Source organism: Oryx dammah, unplaced genomic scaffold (genome assembly GCF_014754425.2).
Source record: "Oryx dammah isolate SB20612 unplaced genomic scaffold, SCBI_Odam_1.1 HiC_scaffold_13, whole genome shotgun sequence".
NCBI lineage: Eukaryota > Metazoa > Chordata > Mammalia > Artiodactyla > Bovidae > Oryx > Oryx dammah.
Window position 1 is genome coordinate 11,331,433 of NW_024070197.1, and position 15,853 is coordinate 11,347,285.

At 56.3% G+C, this 15,853-nt stretch overlaps 1 protein-coding gene across 4 annotated transcripts in view; it reads left to right on the forward strand.

The window, feature by feature from the left end:
* The window catches only part of ZC3H4 (zinc finger CCCH-type containing 4), a 37,026-nt gene extending 22,976 nt beyond the window's left edge, over nt 1-14,050 (forward strand). For 3 of the 4 annotated variants that reach the window (XM_040252448.1, XM_040252450.1, XM_040252449.1), the window contains 4 exons: nt 5,174-5,538; nt 5,665-6,008; nt 8,877-9,125; nt 10,235-11,754. In XM_040252448.1, coding sequence (XP_040108382.1) covers nt 5,174-5,538; nt 5,665-6,008; nt 8,877-9,125; nt 10,235-11,754 — 2,478 coding nt within the window. Of the gene's footprint in view, nt 1-5,173; nt 5,539-5,664; nt 6,009-8,876; nt 9,126-10,234 lie in introns of all 4 variants that reach the window. The other variant, XM_040252447.1, reaches the window with a different exon arrangement.
* The last annotated feature ends 1,803 nt before the right edge of the window (nt 14,051-15,853 follow it).

Below are 15,853 nucleotides of genomic sequence, written 5' to 3' on the forward strand. Positions count from 1 at the left end.
TTCGGATGGCTTCTGTTTTGATGGAAAAGTCAAATTTTTTTTCCAAGTCTTTTATGTAGTAGAAAAGGTACAGGGCATTGGGAGTTCTGAGGGTGGGGGACCCCCTCCACTGAGGTATCAGCGCTTCCTTACCAGCCAGAGGACGTCTGAAACTCATTCTCATGTCCTTTGTTCTTCCTGGGGAGTCAGACTGAGGACTTTGGGGGCCCCGGTTCCTGTTCTTGGTTTCCTGACATCTGTCATAGGGTGATGGGCTTCCCTGGTAGCTCAGCTGGTAAAGAATCCACCTGCAATGTGGGAGACCTGGGTTCAATCCCTGGGTTGGGAAGATCCCCTGGAGAAGGAAACAGCTACCCACTCCAGTATTCTGGCCTGGGGAATCCCATGGACCACAGGTTGCAAAGAGTAGAATTAACTTTCACTTCACTTCGTCATCGGGTGAATGGGTGTGAGTAGGGTGATTGGGTGTGAGAGAATGTGTTCTCCCAGGTGAAGGCGTTCCCACCTTCTGTCTGGTTCCCAGAAGGTTTGGGGCTATTTTTTGATAACGGGAAGAATCGGTGCCTTAGCCAGCTTCCAAGAATCCACCCAGTGGTGACTTCACTGTTTAGATGGGGCCCGGGGCTGCCTGAGGGGTTGAGGGGAAGGCCTGAACAAGCAGAGCCAGAGGACGTCCACTCCTCCCTGGGAGAGCATCAGGGAGAAAGTCCTCATCTTTGGCACACCTTTTGGCCTGTGAGCCTAGGAATAGGGTTTTGTAACTGGTAGCTGTCTAGAACCTGTGAGTCATTCTCAGGGTAAGGAGTGGAAAAAGTAATGCTGGCTTCATTTCTCATTTGAAGAACTGAGTCATCTCTGACTGAGGGCTGCCCCCTCCTGGAGGTTCAGAGTTTGCACTCTAGACCAATGCTGTCCAAGAAGAACAACACAGCAGAGCTACATACAAATTTTTCTAGTAGCCATGTTAGAAAAAAGTAAAAAGTAACAGATGATATTAATGTTACTGATGTATTTTATTTAATCCAGTATATCCATGTCCAGAGTATCATTTCAGCAAGTAATAAATATATGAAAAAAAAACGCGATATTTTGTATTTTTTTTTAATATATACTAAATCTAAGGAATCTGGTGCTTATTTTCCACTTACAGCCCCATTTCAAGCACCTGGTAGCCACATGTGGCCAGTGGCCACCATACTGGACAGCACAGCTCGAGACACAAATGAAAACCCAGAGCAAATCAGGGTGGCACATTTCCATATCTGGCCATGAACATCCTGAGAGCATCAGTATCATGCCCCATCTCAAGTCAGGTCTCAGTAGGTTGAAAGTGAGTGTTGACACCACAACTGGAGAGTAGTCCCCACTCACCACAACTAGAGAAAGCCCCATGCAGCAGTGACCACCTAGTGCCGCCAAAACGGATAAGTATTTTTTTAAAAAATGAGTATTGAACCTGGAAAAACCATTCCAGAATCGAATTTGGGTGGTCAGAAAGTAGAACTTCAACGTTTACAACGGGCCCAGAGTAATAACCCTGATAAAGGCAGGAGGTCAGCCGTCTCCTCTCCTGGACAGAGTTGCAGCCCGACCCCCAGGGGTGGGACCTGAGGCTCCTGGGCCACCCTTGGGGCCAGGCTGTGGTGCCCCTGAGGATGGGGCCTTCACCGCTCTGTCCTCTGTATTCTCTCTCCCCCCTCTTCTGCAGCCTTGTTTTCTTTCTCAGTGACATTTCTGTCTGTCCAGATACATCAGCATCCAGCTGTCCACTCCAGGTTTGAGACATGCCTGCCTTTGGGGCTGTTGGTGATGACTCTGTGAGAGTGAGCGGCAAGAATTCTTCCATCTGAGATCCCTTGATTAGCATTATTTTGCCCCATTTATTAGTTGCTCTCCTTTGTTCTTGAGCCGCTTGAAAGTAAGTGGGACACACTACAATTCTTTACCATTAAATCTTTCAGTTATTGATTTATACATACACTTTCACAGTCCGGTTTGTCAAGGTATAGTTTACTCTTGCCTGGAAAATCCTATGGACAGAGAAGCCTGGTAGGCTGCAGTCCATGGGGTCGCTAAGAGTCGGGCACGACTGAGCGACTTCACTTTCACTTTTCACTTTTGCATTGGAGAAGGAAATGGCAACCCACTCCAGTGTTCTTGCCTGGAGAATCCCAGGGACGGTGGAGCCTGGTGGGCTGCCGTCTATGGGGTCGCACAGAGTTGGACACGACTGAAGTGAGTTCAGCAGCAGCAGCAGTTTGTATCCAGTTAAAAAAAAAAAAACCCTTTGAGTTTTGACAGATACAGAGAGTCATGTAACCACCTTACAATCTAGCTAAAGAAAAGTCACTTTCACCCTCAAGACTCACCCTTTTGTAGTCAGCACCTCTCCTATTTCCAGCCCCTGGTAACTGCTGATCCGTTTTCTGTCCCCGTAGTTTTGGCTTTCCAAGGAAGTCATATGAATAGACTTATATGGGATGTAGCTGCTAACTGTGTATGGTTTTGAATCTGGCTTCTCATCCATGTTGTTGCAAGTATTGGTGCTTCATCACTATTGTTCATCACTATTAGTTCCTGAGTACCACCCCACTCTATGGATGATGTGAGACACTGTTTTATCTCGTCACCAGTTGAACATTTGATTTGTTTCTAGTTTGGGGCAGAAGCTTAGAATTTTTAACAGACACGAGCTTATTTCTTTGGCCTGATGAAGCTTGCCCCACACATGTGTGTGTCTGCTGGTGGCAGTCCTTTTCCACTGACAGCACGCCTCTGAACTTTGGGAACCCAAGGATCATTCAGAATCCGTTCTGGGGGTGGGGGTGGGTTGTGGTGCCCAGGCAGGGCCTGGTGGTCTGGTGTGAGGGCCTGTTTGTTGCACAGAGGCCCGGGAGTCTGTAGGACTAGATGTACCAAGGGACAGCCTGGATGGTTTGGGTTCAGGGTTTCACGGGGAGGGACAGCATCTCTTATGTGTCAGTGTCCGGGCCTCTGATGTGGTTCAGCGCCTGCCCTCAGGCAGCACTCGGGACCCAGGGCGGGTGGTGGGGATAGGGGTGAGCGCAAGGGGCTGCCTATGTCCCCAGCTGGAGTCCAGCAGGGTGTTGTGGGGTCTGCACGAGGGGTGGGGGGGGAAGTCCTGTAGTGGGAGCCACAGGGAGGTAAGACTCCCTCCCCAGCACAGGGTGGGCACGGAAGCCCCAACTGCAGAGCGCAGTGGGGAAGCTAAAGGAACGCGGCCCCGGGAGGTGAGCATGGGAAAGGGGGCCCACCATGCTGGGGATCAGTAGTACCTTCAGGAAGCTGTCCTGGGGGCCCTCACTGCGGTTCATTTAGTTGTTGAGTCCACAGTGTGGCCTGAGTGCTGAGTACCGCGGTCCAGGCCGGGGCCAGCACTGAAAAGATCTCCATGGCCTCGGTCCCCAGCAGTGTTCCTGCTGAGTGCTGGTGTTCTGTTCTGAGTGGTGAGGAGACATGTGGCCCCAGTCTTGGGGGTGAAGGGAGTATGGCACATTCAGTGGCTGGCAGTGGTACCCATCCCCAGGTGGGGAGGAAGCTCTCATCAAGTTTGTACCTGTTTAATGAAGTGTAACCTTGATAGGTTTTGCCCACACCTGAGGGCACTCAGTTGCCCCTGTGAGGATCTAGCAGTGCAGGGCGCGACGGCTCTGCAACCACAGGCGATCCTGCCTGAGTGGGGAGGAGGCTGGGGCAGGGTCCTTCAGAGATGCTGGGGCCCAGGCTGGAGGCCCCATTTGCACATTGGCCTTCCAAGAGACGCAGGCAGATCTGCGGTGTCAACTTCTGTACAAGATCTCAATCCATGGGATGTTCCACTTGAATCCAGACTTTGAAACTGTCCCTCTGCCCTGTAATAGGCCTTAGGTGGAGCCTGGGGGTCTTGCCCTTGTGGAATTGGTAGTCATTGGGCCAGGAATAAAGAGATACAACTAAATGTAAAATCTTAACAAAGCTTGGGTAATGCTTTGGAGGGAGCTGATGGTATTCCCATAGTGAATACAGGAGACCAGGCCTGTCACCCTGAACTGACCTTTTAATAAGAGACCTCAGCAATTTGGGGGCATGGAGCCATACACGGAGGGGAAAATGAATGCCCAGACAGAGGCCTGGTCCAGTGAGGGCCCCGTTGTGGGGGGGAATGCTTAGCTGTCGGGGGGACTGAAACACAGGGTTGGGTGCTTAGGCTGGAGGAGTCCGCGCCCTGCGAAGCCCTCCGCAGACACCAGCCCTGCTATCAGGCCCTGCGGGTCCTCATAAGTGCTAGCGGTTTGACTGCGAGTGCAGTGAGGCACTTAAAATCCAAACAGAACCATGAGCTATTAGCTGTAAAATAGATAACACAGCTGCACCGTGGGTGAACCTGGAAAACTTCACGATGCTCAGTGGAAGAAGCCAGCCACAAAAGGCCACATATTATAGGGCTTCGTCTATAGGAAATGTCCAGAACAGGCAAATCCGTAGACAGACTGGAGGTGGGTGGGTGGTTGCCAGGGGCTGGGGGAGGGAAAGTGGGGCGTGGTCGCTTGATGGGAGCCATGACCATGCGGGCGTGGCCTCTTGGTGGGCGTGGCGTCTTCTGAGAAGGGAGTCGAGAGTGGCCGCTTGACAGGCGTGGCGTCTTCTGGGGTAGTGGCCGCTTGGTTGGCATGGCATCTTCTAAGGGGAGAGTGGTGAGTGGCCGCTTGACAACACGGTGTCTTGATGGGCGTGGTATCTGAGGGGGGACTGGCCGCTTGACGGGCGTGGTCTCTTCTCAGGCGGGGGAGGGGGAGTGGCCGTTGGATGGGCGTGATGTTTTTTCTGAGGTGACAGAGTTAGATAATTGTGGTGATTGTACAACACTGAGAATGTACTCGATGTCTGAATTGTCTACCTGGAAATGGTGAAGTAGTGCGTGGTATGTTGCATATATTTTGCGGCAGAATAAGAATGGCTGCCCTGTCAGCCGGTCACCGGGAGTGGATCGTAGGTGGTACGGGGACGATGATTTCTGTCCCCGAAAGCTTTCGCGCTCGGTGGCCTTACGCTGTTAGGGTCTCGGGGGCTGAAGCATTTTGCCTGGAGACTTCAGGTCTCCGCCCTGGAGGGCTGCATTACCACCTGCCGCTCCCTGTCGTGACTCACACGGCTTTGTCCTTCTCACCCGCAGATGCTGGCGGACGATGCGGAGGCGGGCGCCGAGGATGAGAAGGAGGTGGAGGAGCTGAAGAAGCAGGGCATCAACCCCCTGCCCAAGCCACCCCCAGGCGTGGGCCTCCTGCCCACCCCACCCCGTCCGCCGGGCCCACCAGCCCCCACATCTCCTAATGGCCGGCCCATGCAGGGCGGTCCCCCGCCCCCACCCCCGCCCCCGCCTCCGCCCCCCGGACCCCCTCAGATGCCCCTGCCAACGCACGAGCCGCTGTCCCCACAGCAGCTGCAGCAGCAGCAGGACATGTACAATAAGAAGATCCCCTCCTTGTTTGAGATTGTGGTGCGGCCCACAGGGCAGCTGGCTGAGAAGCTGGGCGTGAGGTGAGTTCCTGGCTGGCCAGCATGTGGCATCTTTGGAGCCTTCAGAGCCTGTTAGGAGCCCTCCTCAGGCTGCAGCTCCCCCCTTCCTCTGCAGCCCCTCTCACAGGCACCATTGTCTCCTTCCAGGTTCCCTGGACCCGGAGGACCCCCTGGGCCAATGGGGCCTGGGCCCAACATGGGACCCCCAGGGCCGATGGGGGGCCCGATGCACCCTGACATGCACCCTGACATGCACCCAGATATGCACCCCGACATGCACCCCGACATGCACCCAGATATGCCGATGGGCCCCGGGATGAACCCTGGCCCACCCATGGGCCCTGGCGGCCCTCCCATGATGCCCTACGGTCCCGGAGACTCCCCGCATTCTGGAATGATGCCCCCCATCCCACCAGCCCAGAACTTCTATGAAAACTTCTACCAGCAGCAGGAGGGCATGGAGATGGAGCCGGGGCTCATTGGGGACGCAGGTATGCGGGGCTCAGGGTCAGGGCTGGCTGGGGCCTGCACAGTGGAATGTAGTCACGAAGATTGGGGTTTCCTTCTTTGGTCTTAGTCTTTGAAAACATAAATCCAATTCCATCTCTGTTCTATAAGTGGCTGAACCTTATCAGTGATGTAGGATTCACCACCCTGTTGAGTCTGGGTGGGGGTGTTAGCATCACTGTAACTCACTTAGTTTCTTGTAAGTTTGCTGGGTATGTGTGGACTGGGAGTGTGGGAAGTTAGGGAGTGGGTGCCGAACGGTGTGAACTTTATGGCTGAGGTGCCCTCCGCCAGTGGCCTGCTTCTGGGTGGTTCTTGGCTTGGAGCTTCCTTGCGACTGTGCTCGTTCTATCCCCACACTGACCATCTTCCTCCTTTCCTTCCTTTCTTGGCTAAAATGAGAACACGTGTTGTTAACAACCTAAAGGTCCAGCTGTCAGGGTGCTTGGATGACAGTGCTGCTTCATAGGAGACGGTGTGTAGCCTTCAGGAGGATGGGAGGCGTCCAGGGGGCCAGGCATGCTTCCGGGCCTGGGGTCAGAGCAGGCCTGGACTGCGTTTCAGTTTAGAGAAGCAGACAAGGAAGCATGTCAATAAGCGTGCCGCTCAGGTTGGCATCGGTCATTGCTAGAAGTGAAGTGGGGCAGTGTCTAGGGTAGCGGGTGGAGGCGGGCTGGGAGTGGCTGTTCTCTGGTGCGACACCGCCTGTCCGAGGCCCAAGTGAAAAGCAAATGGGAGAGGGATGTGAAGTGGGAGGAAGGCTTGGCTTAGGGGGAGCTGCAGCAGGTAGAGGTTCCAGCCAGTCACCTTGTTGGTGGACTCCCCAGGTGTTCGTGTGGCTTGGGACAGGAGGACAGGGGAAGAAAGCCCCAACACACAAGACTCTGTGGGCTATGGTGAGGTGTGCTCGGCGGAAGAAGGATGGGGATAGCAGAGGAACACGGGGGCCATGGATGCTTGTAGAAGGATGAGGGTAGCAGAGGAACGCTGGGCCCATGGGTGCTCATAGCAGCTGGAGGGGAATCTGGGAAGCTTGCAGGCTGCCCTGGAGTCACCCTGGGCAGAGGTGAGGCGAGGGGCACCCAGGGTGACTGGGAGCCAGCAGGGTTGGGTGTGGAGGCACCATGGAGCCAAGGGGCCAAGGCGGCAGGGTCAGGTGCGGATGCCTGTGGGGGGCAGAGTCGTTGGGCAGGTGCCCACGCTGTCCCTGGGGCGGGAGATGCTGCAGAGAGCCGGGCTGGGAGGAGGGCGGGCAGCACTTGGGCTTTGGCTGCTCAAAGCATGAGGTGCCCATTTACCACCACGTGGAGTCGACGACGGGCGTTAGGGAGCTGACCAGGCTGGAGGTCGGGGTAGAGTTTTCGCTGGTGTCTAGATAGTGTGCGGAGACATAAAAACAGGTGTGGGGGCCAGGGCGCCAGGACAGTGACACGCTCTCACATGAGAAAAGCAGGTGACCCTGACCGGAGGGTTCTCCTCCCCCTTTAAACAATGGATGTGAGATGCATGAAGGTCCAGGTGGGGAAGCAAAAAGTCTGTCCAGCTGGTAATGGTATCTCTGGAGTAACTGGCTCAAATGCCCATATTGTGAAATCTACCCTTTTAGTGCTGTTCAGCTGCCTTTAATAATATTCAGTGTTGTAAAACCATCAGATGCAGGGGGCCTGGGTGGGACTGTTGTTTAAGGAGTGAGGCTGTGGCCCAGAGCAGCCTGGCCCACCGAGTTCCCATGTTCTGAAGTTCAGAGGCTGGAAGAAAGTGGCTTTTCACATTTTGCTTTATATGATTATGTAGGAAGTATTTATCTTTCTAAAACAATTTAAGCGTTTGACTCCTGGAACTTTAATTTAAATTACGGACTCCCTTTCTTGGTAGAGCTGGCTGCATTTCAGCTGCTCAGTAGGGGCACTGCACGCAAGGTGCAGATCGGGGCTATTTCATCATTGCAGAATGGCCTGTGGGCAGTGCTCACTGGACTCTGTCTCCAACACACACACACACACAGTCTCTAGGTGCTTCGTCACAGACCTCCACATGCTGTTCCCCTCATCCTTGGCTGGATCTATCCTTAGCATTTGTGAAGGGAGGCAGCTAGTGCCGGACGGTGCCCATCCTTCAGGAGAGATGGCAAGCCCTTCCGCCTGGTGCTTCCTAGATGCTGTGTTGGAGAAACACCCCCACCCACCCTGTCCCGTTAAACGTAGCAGCTGCCCAGAAACATTTGTGGAAGGAGAAGGATTTGCCCGGCAGCCTCTGGGTGGACTTGTAGCCATAGCAACGTTTTGGTGTATTTTCTTCTTTTCTTTATGGGTCTTTGTTTACTGGGATTGCACTCATATTATGCGCTTACTGTGAGATTGAGTGTTTTTCTTTATTTATTTATTTAAAGAGACTATAAGACTAATGTCCATCAAAAGTATTTAAAACAGATGGGAAATGTGTGGAGTAAAGAAGTGAACGATGCCTCGACCGCCTCCCCCAGTCTCATTCCCCCCGCTCTCATTCCCAGAGGGCCTGTTCTCTGTCTGTCTTTCCAAAGCCTTTTCTTTGGTTTTATAAACATTCGTACGCCGTTCCGTCCTGTTGTCACCTCATGAGCATTTGCCCATGTCACTAAACCTCACCGTGAATCCCATTCTCAGTGGCTGCGTCCTAGTTGGGACCTCCCCCTCCCCCTTTGGCTGCTCCGTCCCCTACTGCTAGGGCCCCTCCCAGGAAGGGTAGGAGGGCGTAGGCTGTGCATTCTCACCCATCGCCATCAGGGGTGGTTTTCTGGCTGAGGGCACGGGTGGGTCGGAGTTGGTGCCGTACGGCCCTTCCCGACATGAACGCTCGGTTCTTCCCTGCCACAGAGGACTACGGGCACTACGAAGAGCTGCCGGGGGAGCCTGGGGAGCACCTCTTCCCCGAGCACCCTCTGGAGCCAGACAGCTTCTCTGAGGGAGGGCCCGCAGGCCGGCCGAAGCCGGGCGCCGGTGTCCCCGACTTCCTGCCCTCGGCCCAGAGGGCCCTGTACCTGAGGATCCAGCAGAAGCAGCAGGAGGAGGAGAGAGCGAGGAGGCTGGCTGAGAGCAGCAAGCAGGACCGGGAGAATGAGGAAGGCACGTGTCCTCCCCCGGGGCAGGGCTCTCCCCGAGGGGCGTGGGCCGTGGCCACCCTGCGGGGAACGGTGGGGCGTGCCTAGGTCCGGGGTCTTTGTCGGACAGGAGCCTGTGGCCTGGAGGACCGGAGAAGGGCGAGACCCTGGTCCCGTGGAGGAGGGCAGTGGGCTGGTCCCTGCAGGAGACCGCACCCTCGTGGAGGAGGCTGGAGGGAGATGCCCAGCCCCTGCTCCCCGTGTAGGGGAGTGTCCTCGGGAAGCCCAGAGACGAAAGCCAGTCACTGACACAGACCACTAACAGTCCCCGCCTCAGCTGCCGAGTCTTGTGGGGCCGAGTGGTGCCCTGGTGGCATCCGCCCCGGGGGGAATGGGGCAGACAGAGAAGGCATCTGGAGCCTGCAGCCAGGAGCCGGGGAGCAAGTGGGGCAGTGAGAACAGGGACAGTCCCCTCCCCAAGGTCTCCGACTGCACCTGCCGAGGAGGTTGGACATGGGCCAGCTGCATCTGCTCACCTGGCCCCGCCTCTTACCAGCTGGTGACTTCCTGCCCTGGGGCGTGGGAGCACTGTGAGGGGTCTGGTAGGCACAGGTCTGGGAGTCCAAGCTCAGTGAGAGCCCAGGCAGTGACTGCTGCTCACGGGCACTCAGAGTAGGATCTGCTGTGGGGGGGTCTGAGTCCGCCCAGGTGAGAAGGCAGCGCTGGAGCCCAGGGCTCGGGAGTCTGAGCCCAGGCCTGGCTTTGTCCCCGATCTCAGGGTGCTGTGTCGGTGCCTCTGTTTTCTCATCTGTCAAATGGGCATGGTGACAGTGCTGTATCCTGGGTAGTTGTGACAAATAAGGCGAAGTCCTTAGCTTGGTGCCGGTACACAGGGAAGGGTCCATCCGCGACAGCCAGAGACGTGCCAGGCTCTGTGCTTGGCCTGCCTGAGCTCCCTGGCTCTTCGTGCCATTCTGTGGTGGGGGGGAGGGTGAGCAGCAGGTGTTTTAAGCGAGAGAAATAGAGGTTCTGAGAGAGAAGAGGTGGAGAGCAGGCTACCGTGGGATCCAAGAGGGCTGGTGGTGGGTGTGGTGACCACTCACCGGCTCCCTGCGCCTGTCTGCTCGCTCGCAGGTGACACTGGGAACTGGTACTCAAGCGATGAGGATGAAGGTGGGAGCAGTGTCACCTCCATCCTGAAGACGCTGAGGCAGCAGACATCCAGCCGGCCCCAGGCTTCTGTTGGAGAGCTGAGCGGCAGTGGGCTGGGGGACCCCCGCCTCCAGAAGGGACACCCCACGGGAGGCCGACTGGCTGACCCCCGCCTCAGCCGGGACCCCAGGCTCTCCCGCCATGCCGAGGCTTCCAGCGGGTCAGGCCCAGGTGACACCGGACCCTCTGACCCACGACTGGCTCGCTCCCTGCCCACCTCCAAGCCCGACGGCGGCTTGCATTCCAGCCCTGCCGGTCCTGGGGGCTCCAAGGGGTCTGGGCCACCCCCGGCAGAAGAAGAGGAAGGGGAACGAGCCCTGCGGGAGAAGGCCGTCAACATTCCCCTGGAGCCGCTCCCTGGGCACCCACTGCGGGACCCGCGGTCACAGCTGCAGCAGTTCAGCCACATCAAGAAGGACGTGACCCTGAGCCGGCCCAGCTTCGCCCGCACTGTGCTCTGGAGCCCCGAGGACCTGATCCCGCTGCCCCTGCCCAAGCAGGAGGCGGCGCCCCCCGTGCCCGCTGCCCTGCAGTCCCTGCCAGCGCTGGATCCCAGGCTGCACCGCGCTGCCGCTTCGGGGCCCCCCAACCCCCGGCAGCGTGCGGGCAACTCTGCAGATGCCGGCGCGGCCGGCTCCAGCCTGCCTGACTTTGAGCTCCTCTCGCGCATCCTCAAGACTGTCAACGTGACTGGCCCCTTGGCCACCCCTGGCTCCGGCGACAAGCCCAGTGACCCCCGAGTGCGGAAGACACCCACCGACCCCCGGCTGCAGAAACCCACAGACTCCACCACTGCCTCCTCCCGGGTGGCCAAACCCGGCCCTGGCGAGGTGCCCTCTCCAGCTGCCAGCCCCAGTGGGGAGTCCTCCCCACCGGCCACCGCCCCCTATGACCCCCGCGTGCTGGCAGCTGGCGGCCTAGGCCAGGGCGGCGGGGGCAGCCAGAGCAGCGTGCTGAGCGGCATCAGCCTCTACGACCCCAGGACTCCCAACACAGGGGGCAAAGCCGCAGAGCCAGCCGCTGACACAGGCGCCCAGCCCAAGGGCCCCGAGGGCAATGGCAGGAGCTCTGCTGCCACCAAGGCTAAGGAGCCCCCATTTGTCCGCAAGTCCGCCCTGGAACAGCCTGAGTCCGGGAAGCCTGGGGCCGATGGGGCCACGGCCACGGACAGATACAACAGTTACAACCGGCCCCGGCCCAAGGCTGCCGCGGCCCCCGCTGCCGCCGTGGGCACCCCGTCAGCAGAGGGCAGCCTGCCCCAGCCCGGCGTGCACAACCTGCCTGTGCCCACCCTCTTCGGGACCGTGAAACCGGCACCCAAGACGGGCTCCGGAAGCCCATTTGCTGGCAACAGCCCAGCCCAAGAGGGTGAGCAGGACGCTGGGTCCCTGAAAGATGTGTTTAAAGGCTTCGACCCCACTGCCTCCCCTTTCTGCCAGTAGTGTTAAGCCGGAGTCCAGCGCTCCCGACACCCCACCCTTCCCAGGGCAATATTTAAGGGCAGCGACCAGAGTTGGGGCTTAGGGGGAGGGGGGAGGGGGTTTGGGTGTTCTTTCTTTTCTTTCTTCCTATTGTTTTCTTTTTTCCTCTCTCTCTCTCTCTCTCTCTTTTTTAAGTAGTATCTTCTTTAAAACATATGAATTGTATATAACCATCTTTAACTTCTGGTCAGTGCTGCGGGGCTGCTAGGTGCCCGCCGACAAAACCTCCATGTGCATGTGAGCAGTCGCGAGTCCCCTGGGCCTCAGCCCAGCTGGCACTCCGCCTGGCCTGGCCAGGCCCGATTTTCAGGGACTCCCTTAAAGGCTGGGGCCCCAGTCTGGCGGCTGGGGGTCTGGTGGGATTTCTGGGCAAAGCGGGGCCCCTCCTCCTCCTCCCACCCCACCCCACCCCCCAGGACGAAGGGAGCCACAGGCGTCAAGAAGGCACGAGGTGTTGCATGAGCAAGAAGAGCTGGAGCCGAGACGGTGGGCAGGCCCCGCGGGGAAGCAGGTCTAGGCATTTCTGCGTCTCCTCTGCAGCATGCAGGCCATGATGACCCACTTCAGGGGCCAGTGGAAGCGAGGAAGTATCAAGAAAGAAGAGCCTTTGGAAGCTGCCTGGGCCAGGAGAAACAAAGTCCTTTCCCACTGCTGTCTCGTCTGGATTCACCCGCAGGGCCCCTCTGCCCCCACCCCACCCCCCTCCGTCCAGAGTTCCCCCGTGAACCCACGCCCACCAGCCTGCGGCAGAAGACTCCGGGGTGAGAGATGGACCTGGAGTCGGCAGGGCTGGTGCGGGGCGATGGCCCCGCAGACTGCGTGCTTTCCGTCAGTATTAGCCTGTCCTGTTGTGGCCATGCCTTTCTCTCCGTGTGCCGGGCTCTGTCCTGGGCCCTGGAAGGCAGAGCACGTGCCGGTGTGCCGGCCCCGGCCCCTCTGGGGACAGCTCAAGGATCCGTGCGTGGCTGTGCCACCACGCTCCCGACGGAGGGAGCCAGGGTGGTGGTCAGCAAAGCATCGCCCTCTCTCCACACCCCCTCACAGCGTACCTTCAGGGCCCGTGGTTTCGGTGTGTTTGATTTTCTTCCAAGCCAAAGGGGGCATGGGGTCAGGTGCACGTGCAGGGTTGGCTTTATGGCCACGTCCAGGCAGGGGGCCTGAGGACACGGTGGGAAGCTGGCCAGGGCCCGGAGGGTGACCCGCTGTGAGCGGGCCAAGGACCCCACAGCCCGCACCCTGCTCTCCTCATCCATCCGGCTGAGCCGGGAAGGGAGCCAAAAGGGCTGCCCTGGGCTCCGCAGCTCCCCCAGGACCCTGGCTGGGCTCCCGTCCTGTCCACAGAGCCCAGAAGAGGCCCACACCGTGACCTCGGGAACTGGACACGGTCTGTGCCCACACCTGCCTGATCTCTCCTGCTTCACTCCTCATCCTGCCATCTCGGCCCCCTCGCTTAAGGGCCCTGACTCTTCCTGCTAATAATGAGGAAGCCTGGTGTCCCAGCCAGCCAGAGGGTTACCCCTCCCACCTCCCTGGGGTGGGAGGTTAAAGAAGGTCCCACACCCCCTCCCCCAGAAAAGGAATAGTCGTAGAGTTTGGTGCCAGAAGCAAGGGCGGGGGAGGCACCCCCACAGGGTCAGTGCGCCATGATCAGGGTGGTTTGGTTTGTCTTTGTGTCTTTTTCTGTTTTTTTTTTTTTTTAAACAATCATTAATGAGATTTTTTCTTCAGCCACCAGTGTTGGCCTCGAAGCAGAGGGCTGCAGCCCCTGGTTTGTAATATAAGAAAGAATACGCAGTGTGGCTGTGGTTGGGTGTTGGGTTGTTTTTTTTTTTTCCCTCCTTTGAGAATTTTATTTTGTAGAAGCAAAATGAAATACTTTTTTAAAACTGAAATCTGTGGATGAATTAGAAGCTGGAACCCTCCTCTTGGAATATTCAGCCTAAGAACCTCATGGGACTATGAATTCACCCAAAATTTTCATTTGCCATCAGGCCGAGCTTTTAAAGAAAAAAATAAATTGTTCTCTAACCAGGATTGTAACAAAAGTGTAAATACTATTTCAGAGTTGAAAGTTGACGGTGCAAATATGTATATAACGTACTGTATTTTTACAATGATCGTCGCATGACTATTCCTCCCCCTTTTTGTACTCCATATCTGTCTTCCAGAAACACCACCTGTCCTTTCTCCTGTGGTCTCTTAATCCAATAATTGTATTACTGCCATTAAAGGATGCAGTTATTTTAAAAAAAAACAACTAATCTATGGATCTTGTCTCTGTGTGCTGACCCCAGCACCCCTTGCCCCAGAAATGACAAGGGGGTGGGGGGGCGCAGCCTTGAAACGAGAGTCTGTCCTCAGCGGCCTGTCGGTCCCCGGGTGGCGGTCGCAGTGACGCTGTGGGGATGGCACCTCCAGACAGCCTCCACTTCCCCCAGCTCCAGCTCTGGACACCGGTGACCCACACGGATCACAGAAGAGGCCAGGGATGACCTCAGGACCATGGGGCTGGCATAAACGGGCCCTAACTGCTGTAGATGGAACGTTTGTGTCGCCTCAAAATTCCCGGGTGGAAATCTGTTCACCCAAGACAACGGGGTTTGGAGGTGGGGCCTTTGTGAAGGGAATTAGTGCCATTTTAAAGGAAATCCCACAGAGTATCCTCACCCCTTCCATTGTGTGAAGGTGGGCCGTGAAGATAGCCATCAGGGAAAAGGGTCTTTGCCCAACACTGAGTATGCTGCCACTTGACCTTGGACTTCCAGCCTCCACAACTGTGGATTTTAGTGGACTCAGAGACTCCGCTCTTGCTAACCTGGGGTCTGCCCTGAGAAAGCCATGCTCTGCGAGGGAGAGACGGGAGCAGGACTTGGCCTGGAGGGTAGCCACGTCTTCTCGGGACTTAATTTGGTTTCTGTGTTTTGATGGGCCTCTCTTAGTTTTCCATGACTGCCATATAAATTATACAAGCCAAGTGGTTTAAATCAGAAACTTGGTGAAAAAAAAAAAAAAACCAGGAACTTGATACCTTACAGTTCTGGGAGTCAGAAGTATGACAGGAGTCTCAGCTAAAATCAAACTGTCTTGGGGCTTCCTGGTGGCTCAGTGATAAAGACTCCGCTTGTCAACCCAGGAGATACCGGTTCAATTCCCGATCCAGGAAAATCCCCCATGCCAAGGAGCAGCTAAACCCATGCACCACAAACTACTAAGACTGTGCTCTAGAGCCTAGGAGTTGAAACCGCTGAAGGCCAAGTGCCCCAGAGCCCCAGAACCTGTGCTCTACCCCCTGCAACGAGAAGCCCGCGCACTGAAACGAGAGAGGAGTCCCTGCTCGCTGCAACTAGAGAGAAGCCTCTACAGCAATGAAGAGCCAGCACAGCCCGAAGTAAATAAATCTGGGGTCCGGTATTTGGAGTGTTCCTAATTCATCCACGTTGAGTATGGCAGATTTCACCTGTAACTCAGGACTCCCCCTCAGCTACCTTCGACAGGCAGGAACCCATCATCCCAGGTAAGAGGGTTGGTAGGGCGGGTCCAGGCTTGGTAAAGTCCAGGTGAACTCTGAATTCACCCAGGTTCAGCCCCTCTTCCCACACTGCTGGTCTGGGACGCAGCACCCCTTGTGATGGCAAGACGGCTAGAGGGTCTTCCAGCCTTTACCTCCTCATGCAGCCAAGCACAGAAGCAGAAAAGAACGTTCCCATGTATCTATCAGCCAGGTTCAAAATTGAGGAGTATGACAAAGCTGTATACTGATTGTCACCTCGCTTATTTAAGTTACATACAGAGCACATCATGCGAAATGAAGGGCAGGATGAATCACAAGCTGGACTCAAGATTTCCAGATGTATCAACAACCTCAGAAGGCAGATTTTAACCACTCTCATGGCAGACAGCAAAGGAACTAAAGAGCCTCCTGATGTGTGAAAGAGGAGAAGTGAAAAAGCTGACTGAAAACTCAACAAAAAGCAAAGATCGTGGCATCCAGTCCCATCACTTCATGGCTAATAGATGGGGAAAAAGTGGAAACTGTGACAGATGTTATTTTCTTGGGCTC